This window comes from Meles meles, chromosome 2 (assembly GCF_922984935.1).
Source record: "Meles meles chromosome 2, mMelMel3.1 paternal haplotype, whole genome shotgun sequence".
Classification (NCBI taxonomy): domain Eukaryota; kingdom Metazoa; phylum Chordata; class Mammalia; order Carnivora; family Mustelidae; genus Meles; species Meles meles.
Window position 1 is genome coordinate 140,438,600 of NC_060067.1, and position 12,728 is coordinate 140,451,327.

The 12,728-nt window shown below is 40.4% G+C and overlaps 1 protein-coding gene and 1 non-coding gene across 2 annotated transcripts in view; one reads left to right on the forward strand and one right to left on the reverse strand.

Annotated features, from left to right (window-relative positions):
- Positions 1 to 12,728, forward strand: part of PALLD (palladin, cytoskeletal associated protein) — a 386,386-nt gene that overhangs the window by 156,737 nt on the left and 216,921 nt on the right. Inside the window, exons 3-4 of the mRNA XM_045997079.1 lie at positions 9,331 to 9,397; positions 10,650 to 10,755. Of these exons, the coding sequence (XP_045853035.1) occupies positions 9,331 to 9,397; positions 10,650 to 10,755 (173 nt within the window). The remainder of the gene's footprint in view (positions 1 to 9,330; positions 9,398 to 10,649; positions 10,756 to 12,728) is intronic.
- LOC123937834 lies at positions 4,611 to 4,743 on the reverse strand. The gene has a single exon (XR_006817616.1). It is a non-coding gene; the product is annotated as a small nucleolar RNA SNORA70 (small nucleolar RNA).

Consider the following 12,728-nt stretch of genomic DNA (forward strand, 5'->3'; position numbering starts at 1 on the left):
ATCCCACCTCCCCCCAGCAACCCCCAGTTTGTTTTGTGAGATTAAGAGTCATTTATGGTTTGTCTCCCTCCCAATCCCATCTTGTTTCATTTACTCTTCTCCTAAGTGCTCAACTCTTGATTTAAGTTCCGGTCATGATCTTAGGGTTCTGGTTTCCAGCCCCATGTTGGGCTCTGTGCTCAGTGGTGAGTCTGCTTAGGGATTCTCTCTCTCCCTCTCCCCTAGCTCGTGCTCTCTCCCACTCTAAAATAAATAAATCAGTAAACATGTTTTTAATCCCTGGTTCTTTATACCATACACATTTCATGCAGAACTTCAACAAAGATAATGGGTATTTCTCAGTGTACAGTTTTCCACATGACAGCACCGGACTTTCTTAGGTAGCCAACTAGCAATGGGGTGTCTGCGAGTTTGGATAGGTTGTGTGTGAAGGGAGGATGAGGGAACTGGGCAGAACAAGAATAAAGAGCCAGTAAGAGTCAGTTTCCGGGGTGCCTGGAAGGCTCAGTCGGTTAAGTGTCTGCCTTCTGCTCAGGGTCCTGGGACTGAGCCTGACTTTGGGCTCTCTGTTCAGCGGGGAGCCTGCTTCTCCCTCCCCTTACGCCTCTCCTCTCCAGGCACTCGTGTTCTTGCTCACTCTGCTCTCTCTCTCTCTCTCTCTCTCAAATAAATAAATAAGCTTTAAAAGAAAGAAGGAAAGAAAGAAAGGAAAGAGTCAGTCTCCTAAGCCTGAAGTAAGTTGCTTTAGAAAACTGGCTCATTAGTCTATGAAGTATAGATCATAATTTTTTTTTTTAAGATTTTTTTTATTTTTTTGACAGATAGAGATTACAAGTAGGCAGAGAGGCAGGCAGAGAGAGACAGAGAGGAGGAAGCAGGCTCCCAGCCAAGCAGAGAGCCCGATGCGGGGCTTGATCCCAGGACCCTGGGATCATGACCTGAGCCGAATGCAGAGGCTTTAACCCGCTGAGCCACCCAGGCGCCCCTAGATCATAATTTAAAAAACAAAAAACCCCACAAATTTTAGTGTATTTTTTATCTCAAAGAATAATTACATGTAAGAAATTTTTATTTTTCCTTCTGTGATTATATTTTTAGAGAGTATGTGCATGCGGGGGCTGGGGGGTTGCGGCAGAGGCAAAGGGAGAAAGAGCATCTCTGCTCAGTGCAGAGCCTGACACAGGGCTTGATCTCACAAGGCTGAGACCATGACCTGGCTGAAATCAGGAGTCTGGCGCTTAGCTGAGCGAGCCACCCAGGTGCCCCAGGAAATTTTTATACTTACTCATTCCAGCACTGAATTAGACTAGCACATATCTCTATGGAGTTGGATCCTAACCATGTTGTTGTTACTGTGTGAGCAGGCAGTCAACTGTGGGGTCTATCAAGGGTAGGAAGTTTTTTATAGAACTTCAGAATCTCAATAAAATCTTAGCTAAAAATGTAACCTGCTGGTTGAAAACCAGATTTCACTGTCTTATGCATCGAATTTTAGAAGGATACTAAATAAACTGTATCTTGGGAACAGCAGCCAATGCTTATTTAGCCTTAACTAGGAGCCAAGGGCTGTTCTTCATTCTCACATGGATTATCCCATTTAACCCTGAAAAAATCACCTCCGTTTTCTGGTTGAGGAAGCGGAAACTCAGAGAGGCTGAGGATGTCCATGACCTCTCTCACACACACCTAGGATTCAAGGATTGAAAGCCAGGTAGTCTGACTCCGGAGTCTGCCCTCCTAACCACAGAGCTAAGTGCACATGAACTCATGATGATGGCGGCATCGGGGAACCAGCATGTTCAAGGAGCAGAAGGAAGTCTGGGGAGGAGACGGCTTGGAGGGTTGGGCCATGGTCAGCACACGTGTGACCTAGAGCCCTGTGGTTACTGTTAGCAGTTTGGCCTTTATGCTAAATAAAATCCCTAATGATGGAGAGTTTAAACTGAAAGGTCACATTATCTGACCTGTATTTTTCAACTGTTGCTCTGGGGTATCATCAGCCACAGCTAGAAGCCTTCTGCAGCAGTATGGAGGAGAAGCAATGGGACTTCAGGAGGACTGTCCTAAACGGAAGGGGAGAGTCCGACTTGAGTTATGAGATCAGAGGTAGACCCCAGAAGCCGTGTGGTGGACTAGATGTGTGTGAAAGGGATCAGGGACAACTTGGTGAACTTCAGCTTTACCATTTGTGCGGACTGTGTTGCTAGTCTCTGAAACATGGAGGACTGGCAAGGAACAGGTTTAGGGGCAGAAGAAAGTGAGAGCTTTGTTTTGAACATGCCAAGTTTGGAATCCCTATTTAGAGAAGTTCGTAAATAGACATAAGAATATAGCCTAGCACACAGGATGAGAAAGATATTTTAGGGAGCATCGGGATGTGGGTGGTAATGAAAGTTATGGGGCTGCGCATATTACTGGTCAGACTCCTGAGGGAGAAAGATGTGATGGGAAAGAATAAGGGGGACCGAGTCGGAGCCGGGGATGATCCTTCCCACCATGTTGAATTTCCAAGAGGAGGAGATGCCAGCAGAGGAGAATGAGAAGGAGCCCCTGGGATGGGGGAGAACCAGTCAGAGTGGCATAAGAAGGGGCAGGAGACAGTGTTTTAGGAAGGAGGATGATGCCAGCTCTCTTCACGGCTGCCTCAGAATCCAGTCAAAGGTGGACAAGGAGGAAACCAATGGGGTCAGCAGCTGTAGAGGTTGCCCGTGATTTTAACAAGAAGGGTTTGGGGAACTGGGAGAGCACCAGTAATCACATGGAATGAGTTGAGAAAAGTTTGCAAAATATGGGAGGAGAAGCAACAAATAATCGTGACAGGAAAGTTTTGTTCAACCACCAGCAGAGATATGGGGTATCTAGGAAGGAGTGTGAGGTCAAGAAAGATGGATTTTTGCACTTTATTTGCTTATTTGTTTTTATACCAGAATTACTAGCGTATGTTTCTATGCTAATGCAAATAATCCTTCTGGACCATGCAGAAGGGAGGAGAGTAAGAATGAGACCAAAGTCTTAAAAAAGGAGAAAGGGAATGGAATCTGACCCACATGTGTGCTAGATGGAAAGGGGGTTACCTTCCAGGACTAGAGGGCGAATAATCTTAAATTCATGATAGAAAAGGTAAATGTAAGCATGTGAAATAAATACAGACATCTCAAGTTTCCATCACTGCCACCTTCTGATTGTAAAATGGTTCAGATTATTATAGCTTTAGGAGCTCCCGAGAGGGCAGGGTGATCCTGAAATGTGGGCTGAAGGGGTGGGATTAAAACTGACCTTGTAGGAATTGGATGGAGAGGAGGGCAAGGCAGCATGAAAGATGTGGGGAAGGGGCAGGAATCCTTGAGCATAATTCAGGGTGGCAGACCCTGTGTGACATTTATTTGTAGGTTCTCAGTGCTTTGAATCATCAGATAAAATATGTGCCCCTTTAAGGGACGTTTGGAAGCATGCAGAGATATTGTAGAGAACCCCAAAGGGGAGAGCCCCTCTGAGTATATGGTTTCTTTTACTGATTTTAAAGATACACTCCAAGAAGCTAAAGGAGTCAAAACACAGCTTTGGGGGTTTCTTACCTCATCTATTTTGAAATAACTTTTATAATATTTTCTGGCTAGCTTAGTTCTTAGCTCCATGACCTTGAACCCTTGAACAGTTCCTCAGTGGCTCTGTGCTTCATTTTCTCCATCTCTGCATGGGGAAAATTAGATTATTGTAAGGACGGAGAGCAGTGCCTGGCATACACTATGAGCTATGATTGCTGTTCTAAAAATAGGAATTTTTTTTTAGAAACTTAAAACATATAGATAGAAGGAAGGTATAAAAACCATATGTAATGGGATAACTCTGTGAGTTACTCTTCATATTTTGATCTTTGCAGTCTTTATCTGTGTGTGTTCATTTTACTCTGCATACTCTTTTGTACCTTGTTTTAGACTTAACTGTCACAACTCCACGTCATTAACTTTTTTTTTTTTAAAGAAATAGAAAGCAAGCAGGGGAGGGGGACGGGCAGAGAGAGAGAGAATCTTAAGTAGTCTCCATGCCCAACGTGGAGCCCAATGCAGGGCTTGATCCCACAACCCCAAGTTCATGACCTGAGCTGAAACCAAGAGCTGGACGCTTAACCAGCTGAGCCATCCAGGTGCCCTATGTTAAACATTCTTTTTTTTTTTTTTTTTTTTTTGACAGGAAGTTGGATTTATTAGTGGGCATGAGTATTACGGGAAGGGGTAGAGCCAAGATTCTCATGAGTGCAGAGCCCTCCATTTGTCCAAGGGACCACGGTTAGGGATGTATTTGATCCCACAGCCATCTGGGATAAGCCGCTTTTCAGCCCCCATGTCTTCGAATTTATCCGTATTGAACTTAGTAAAGCCCCACTTCTTGGAGATGTGGATCTTCTGGCGGCCAGGGAACTTGAACTTGGCCCTGCGCAGGGCCTCAATCACATGCTCCTTGTTCTGCAGCTTGGTACGGATGGACATGATGACTTGGCCAATGTGCACTCTGGCTACTGTGCCCTGGGGCTTTCCAAAGGCACCCTGCATACCTGTCTGCAGCCTAAATTGGAGATCGCCATGAGGTCAGACCCCAGCATCCACCGAAAGGGCTGTCTCCAAGGTCCCTTAGGGCAACCCATACAATGAACAGGCTGCATACACTACCAAGGAGGCTACTGTTCGCAGCCATGGCACACTGGGCCCCCACAGACAAAGAGCACAGTTGTTAAACATTCTTTAAAACTCACTTTAATGTCCTTATCGTCATTCATCATTTATAAAATTGTAAATCACTGGCATTGCTTCACTAGTTTTATCTGAGTCTTAAATGATTCTTGATGCACTGGTAGTTACAGCAACCGAGAGAGAAGGGAGGGAGAGGATGAGTAACTCAAATGGGGGCGGAGTATATTTACTCCTCAAATTTTGAAAAGCAACGTTTGTGCAAAGGATGAACTCCACGACCAGTTTCACTAAAGTCCCTCAAGATCTCAAATACATATTTAATACATACATACATTTTAAATGGTTGATTATGATAAAGTTGCACGTGTGTATCTGAAGCAGCCACTAGAATATTACAAACTACATGTCTGATGTCATGGAAAGGCATTTTACAATGTATTGAGTAGGGAAAAACAATAATTTAACAATAGGCATAATATCATCTTCTTATAATATTTATATATGTACACAGGGATAAACTGTAGAAGGATATGCTCTGAAGTTATCTGAGTTGTGGTATTCCAAATGATTATTTTTCTTTAATTTCTACTATTGTAACATTTTCTGGGTCTTTTCCTACAAGGAAGTATTAAATGGGGTATGTATTTTAAATGAAAAGGGAACACCTTTTAAAGGCAAGACAGCAGGTGCATTTTTGTGTCATTTCCACTGGTACTGCATTTCCAGAATAGAGCAGAGTTCATGGCATTTGGTTCCTTCACTGTGTGTGGGGAACAATATAGAAATAGCATTTAGGCAGGTGAACATTGGATGAACAGTAGATGGATAGTAATTGCAAGACCGGAGCCTCCATCAAAAACTGAAAGTGATGGGCTTTTTAAACTTTTTTTTAACTTTTTTATTTTTATTTTTTATTAACATATAATATATTATTTGTTTCAGGGGTACAGGTCTGCGATTCATTAGTCTTACACAATTCACGGCACTCACCATAGCACATACCCTCCCCAGTGTCCATCACCCAGCCATCCCCTCTCTCTCTCCACCCCCTCCAGCAACCCTCAGTTTGCTGAGATTCGAGTCTCTCATGGTTTGTGATGTTTTGATAAATACAAAAATGTTAACCAGAGACAGGAATGTCCTTTCCTGACCAACAGGTGCTGGGCAGATGACCAAAGGGAGGAAACAGAAGGAGAGAGGGAGGGGAGAGTCATCTTGAGGAGGGAGGGAACTTGCTGGCACAGATAAGGAGATTTGATCTGCTCCCCCGTCTGCAAGAGCTGCTCTGACACCTGAGACAGAAGGTGACATTGATATTTCACAAGGGTTGGACAGGTGTGCAAAAACTAGCAAATGTATTCTTATCCAGGGGTACCCATCTTTATGGCCCTTTATCTTTTTCTGAAAATCAGCTGGAAAAAAAATTTGAGGAAATTGGAGGGGAAGACGAACCAGGAGAGCCTGTGGACTGAGAAACAAACTGAGGGTTTTGGAGGGGTGGGGGTGGGGGGATTGGGTGAGCCTGGTGGTGGGTATTAGGGAGGGCACGTATTGCATGGAGCACTGGGTGTGGTGTATGAACAATGAATCTTGGAGCACTGAAAAAAAAATTAAAAAAAAATTTTAAAAATTGGGAAAAAATGATTTTTTTAAAAGAAAAAGGAAAGGTTTTCTAACTAGATAATCAGGGGATTTTATTTTTAAGATTTAATATGTTTGGAATCAGTTGAAAAACAGTATTTGTCTCCCCGGTTTCTGGCCACTTTGAGAGCATCTGTGATAACTTCTGTAGGATTTTTGTTCCCCCACCCTTTCTCTTTAACGCTCCTGTGATTCCAATAAAACTGAGCTGTCTCAGGTTACCCATGATTTTCTGGTAACTGGGGCTACTGATTTTTACTCCTGTTTCCTCTGCTCATGTCCCATACCTACTCTCATGGTTAAAATCTTCTCTGTCTCTATCACCTATTTTTGATGGTTTGCTGGTTCTGCTGCTCTTTTATTTTGCGACTTCCCCAGTTCATCCTGCATGGTTCATTTTCCCAATTACAACTCTCAGTGCCTGGGCATAAAGTCTAAACACTTTGGCCCTCTTATTCTGCATCCCACTCCTTTCTTGACTTACCTCCCACAGCTGCCCCCTCCCCCAGCATGCTGCTCTTCTGTGGTTGCTCAGTTCATTTTCCCCAAACAAGCATTTGCAGTCCCCAAGGTTCCATTCATTGATCCTGCCAGCAGTTGAAGGCCTGCCATTAGCGAAGCATGAAGCTGAGGCCTGGGAGGAAAAGACATCCACAGCACATGAAGGTCATACCGCATGGGGAATGTCACAGACCACAAGTTCAAAACTCCTCTCACTGCTGCTTTCTCGTTAGGTGACCTTATGCAAATTACTTAACCTCTTGGTTCCTCAATTTTCTAATGTGTAATTGGACATAATTCACCTCTTAGTGAGGTGAGTTATTACAATAATTAAATGTTATACAGTACCTAGCAGATTACCAGGCAAAATAGTAAGTACTCAAAAATTGGTAGTTCCCTTCCTAACCCCTCCTCAGTTTTCCAAAGAACTTATAATTTTCAAGCAGATATGGTGTTATAAGTGACCTGAGTATTTTAAGCGAAAACACAGGGAGTTCAGAGAAAACAGAGCACAGAAAGCACTATTGGGCTTATCTTTTTTTTTTTTAAATACTTTATTTATTTGATAGAGACATAGCAAGAGAATACAAGCAGGGAGAGTGGGAGAGGGAGAAGCAGGCTTCCCACTGAATACAGAGCCTGATGTAGGGCTTGATCCCAGGACCCTGGAATCATGACCTGAGCCGAAGGCAGACACTTAACGACTGCCTAGGCGCCCCTATTTGACTTATCGTAAAAGAATATCGAGAGAAGACTAGCTAAGGCTTTCTTGCAAGAGTGAATATTATAACTAAATGTACAAACATGGGAAAAGACCATGAAAGGCAAGCCCCCACCTCCTTTGGGTCTTTACTCAAAGTCCGCACCTTGATGGAGCCTTCCTTGCCACCCCACATAACACTGCATCCCAGGCCAGTCCCACCCTTCCCTAGATCCCTGCTCTTATGTGCTTTCTCATTTCACCCACTGCCATCCATGTCTTCTATTTATTTAGTCTGTGGTCTGTGTCTTCTGAAGAATGTAAACTCCACAAGGGCAGGCGTGTGGAGGCTGTATGTGTATAGTTCTTCACTGCTGCATTCCCCTTACCTAGTGAATGGACACCAGTGAGTATGTTCAACTCTCTGGCTTGGGGTTATAGGGCATGGAAGTTCTGGCTGATAGAGCTACAAAATCTGGCTGGAAATCACGAAAGTCACTAAATAGCAGGTTTTAGGTTTTTAAATTTATTGACTTGAAACTCCTTATCTTAGTTTTTGTTTTTTGTTTTTAATGGAAAAGGTGTGCTATAGTAAAAAATGACATAGGTTGAAGATTGAGAGAGGAAGACAAGATAAGAATCTATTGTGGTAGTCTAGGAACTAACTAAAGAAATCCTATACTAAGCGGTACTTAGAGAAGTAAATAGGAAGGGACAGCAGACATTCCAGCAGACTTACCTAAACCTGACTGTTAAAACATTAATAAAGGACGGGAGAAATGGAGTCATGGAAAGGAACACTAGGCAGCCATCCAAGAAATTGAGGAAATACGCATATTCTGAATGTATTTATAAGCAACAATAACTAATTGCAAAGAGTACATATAGTGGGAGTCCATTTGTAGAGCTATGTACATAAGTATATGTTAATACATTAAATTTATCTGACCGATAGACATCAGACTATTAACATGTGCAGAATGTCATTAAGGAAGGTACCCACGGGTCTATAGTATTACGTCACACAATTCTGTGCTGTTTGGTTGCTTTTCTATAAGCACGTATTATTTTATACTAAAGTGTCTTTAAATAATGTAACTCACTTTAAATCCATCTCATAAAAGAAAATGTCTAGAGTATACTTCTAATCATCACAATTATTTTAAATCTATCACTTAAATCTGTGACAATACACATGAGCATTAAAGCATAAGTACAGTTTGCGTTTTGACTAAAATCCTGATAGGGTCACCCTTAATTCAAAAACAGTAATGAAGCAAATGAATTTGGGAAAGTGTAATCCAAAATCAGAGACCTTCTAATTCATGAGTGAAACCGCTATTTTGTTCTAATTTATCACAGAGCAGAAAGCATCTCCTAATTAATGAGTAATGAAGACATTAATAATCCACAGAGTGTAATCTCCCGGGAAAGGGTTAAAGTTTAAAATCATGAATGCTTTGCGCACACACATACACACACACACAGACACACACACGCATTTATTTCATAGTTTATAAGCCATTTACAAATATGGTTGTGAGGACCAAAGTGATAAAAATTAAAATAATAGGAAATCTGGCATTAAAAGTATATGGCTTTCAAGAAAGCTTTTTACAGTAGATCTTTGCTCTAAGTAGTTTTCTGGAAAAACAGTTCAAGGAAAAATGTTCTAAACTATTCCCTATTTGAACATAAGACTCTGTATGTTATTATTTAAAAATGAATAGTTTTACTTTTTGAAGCAGTTATAGGTGCTTACTCAAATCTTAAATTTATCATTATTTCTCATTGTCTCAGGTGCCAGTTCAACAGATTCTGAGAGTGAAAATTTAGCTTTCAAATCAAACCCTGGAGCCATGCCGCAGTAAGTGCGTACAATCCCATCAATTCTCTGCACAACAAAGAATGTGGACAGAATCATTGCGGGGAGAAGCAGAGTGCCTTGCTGTGAAAGAAGTGGTCAGCTGATATCAGTCAAAGATCAAACATTTGAATGTGGAACACAATTTTTAACTTAGGAATTTAGATTTTGAAGTCTGCATTTCATCATTGAGATTCCAAAGTCAAACCATAGACAATCTTGAGTTTCAAGGACAACCAACTGTTTATAAATATATGGAACAACATCTGCATCGAGAGGAAGCTAGTTAAATCATAACCAAAATGTGAATGAGGACCAGTCTAATTATACCAATTGGAAAGTGTGTAATTAGCACAGAAATACTTGGATAAAGACTATTGCTAGTTAGATCTTATCATGAAAATTGTAAAATTTAGTTCTTCTTACAAAGACGAATGGATTATTTTCCAAAATAATTATTACGTAAATTGATGGTAATAATTAATTGCTTGCAAAAATAAAATCAAACCTATTGGGATTTTTGTAAAAAACTCCATGAGTATTGAGACTGTGCTAATAAATTCCTTTGATCTGTTAGCAGATACATAACAATTTTATCTACTCAGCATCAAATAATCCCTGAGTATTAATGCTAAAGGAACCTTATGAGATGATATGCTCTGGCACTCCTGATTTCAGATAAGGATCTCAAGTTTCGAGAAAGTACTAGACTGGCTTGAGATTGCACAGCCAGCCTCTTAGCAAAATTGGGCCTAGAAACCAACACTTCTTAACCTTTCTCTACACCTCACTAACTTTTATGCAGTAAGAAAAGACTAAAAGGCCAAGACATTCTCAACAAAATTGGAAACCAGAACAAAGAACAGCTGCTAGACTTAAAAGAGACCATTAAAACTTTGAATTAAATACGGAACCTTAACCCTAAAGATTTCAAGTGTCTGCTTATTGCTAAAGATTGAACCTTCTCCAGAGACTTGATTTTCAATACTTTAGGTTCTCTGATACTAGCTGAGCTATATATAGTTATTTTTCTTTTCCCGGTGTGTGTATTTTGCTATCCATAAGGTCTAGTCTATGCCTATGTTGACCACAGCTATTCTAACTGTAGGTTACGGCTTCCCGTTTCTGAAGCACTTACAACTGAAGTGGGTTGAATGCACGAGAAGAAACTGAGCTCTTGTGGGGAAATCTTTCAAAGAGTAATTCCTGCTTAAAAAAAAATTTGATGGAACACACTTGTCTCCTTATTTTCTAGAGCTCAAAAGAAAACAACTTCTGTCTCCTTGACAATAGGATCATCCTCTCCAAAGACAGGAGTGACCACAGCTGTGATTCAACCATTGTCTGTCCCTGTTCAACAGGTAAGTGCGCTTTGGACCAGAGACCACAGTGAGTCAAACTCATTGGCAAACTTCTTGGTTTAAAGATTACGGCTTTGATTCCAACTCGTATACTCCCTGCAGTATTTTTTAAATGGATTTTTTAAGTGGAAACACAACTGAGAGGAAAGAAAATGGTAGGTAAAACTGTCCCTTTTGAGCCACTAAAAACATCTTTAATCAAAAACACATCACCGATTATTAAGTGCTTGCATTTCCATTAGGAATGTCTCTAACAGCTCATAACCTGAGAAAATGGTATCCCTTTTAGCTATGATTATTTGATTTTTCTTCCACCTATAAATCCTCTTCTGTTTCACCACATTTATTAGCTTATTTAAAACAAATTAGAAGCAAGAAAAGCCCACATACCAACAGAAGTTTTTCCAAGAGATAAACAGATAATTAAAAAAATACAAATTCCTTGACTTAACCAAGCATTTTTATCCTGCTTTTTTTTTCATTATGAGACTACCATATCCAAGAAAGAAAAGCAATACAAACTACTGGAAAGTAATAGTTTACTTTGCAAACACTACAGGAAATGCTTTTAAAAACAGTAAAAAAAAAAAAAATTAGAATGGAAATGTTTTAATCAGATGCATGTAACTTTGCCTTTGTGCTGTGATGCATACATTTAACTAGGACACTCACAAAAGGCTTCCCCTGCCCTTGAAATGTAAATGAATTCCTAACTGGTACGTCTGTTGTGTGACCATCACCAGCCTTCCATCTACTGAGCACCCAGGGGTTTTAGTATTTGTAGTATGTGACATATGCTCAGGATATGTGGAATATGGAAACAGTAAATATATTTGAGTTTGTAAACTTGAAAAGAACCAACCAGTATAATTCATTCAAAGATGGCATAAATGTTTCCTATAAATCCCTAAACCAGGGTGGTACTTATAAAAATATTTCTGATTAAATCAGTGGATTTTTTTTTGTTTAATATTTAAGTATTGATGAGTGGTGAGTGTTTATTAGCACCATACTAGACATTTCATTGGGGGAAAAAAAAAAAAAACATCACCTGCTTCATTCCTAAACACTTTATAGAACTATGCATGGGAAACATGAAAAATGTCGTGAATGTGGCAGAATATGTTAAAGTGTAATACAAAAGCCTAAGAGCAGGAAATATTTAAATACGTAAGCACCATAATAATGTAAATGGTACATTTAAATGGTTTAAATTCTCCAGGGACACTAAATGGAAGGACACACATTCCAGTTGTACAGGTAGGATGAGGGGCTCAGAGAAACTCCGTTGCTTTATTACTGTAAGCAACGTCATGTGAAGTTGAACACCCAGGAGCCGGATTGCCTGGGTGCAAATCCCAGCTCTGCCACTTGATGTAACCTCTCTATGCCACGTTTCTTCATCTGTAAAATGAAGATAATACCATGCATCTCACCGGACTATCCTGAGGATTCAGTGTGTGAGTGAATCTCCATATAACACTTAGAACCGTGTCTAGCACAGACTAAACACTACGTAAGTGTTCCAATAGTCCTTGGACATATAAAGACAACAAACAGTGAAACCCGGTCCTGAATCACAAACCAGTGAGAAGTCTTACAAGGATAATGAATAACACCCTTTACTATCCTAACATCTCTGCAACTCTGCCAACATTCTCGATGATAACTTGTGACATATTTAGACCCATGATAACAGATCACCATCATCTGGGGTTAAGAAGCTAACAATTGCTCACATAGAAGGGCATAAATCCAAAGTGTTGGAAAATAAATGATTGGAGAAAGAGATGTATTTTCCATTCACTACTCTGGAATCTTTATATTTCCCTGGAGATGAGTGCCATACAGTAAGTATTTTAGCATCTTTGTTTTTTGCACATCAAGAAAGAACAATATATTCCTTTTTAACTTGTTTCCTGTAATCCCTTATATCAAGAAAGAATGCAGGTTAAACATAAGGTAGATGGTGG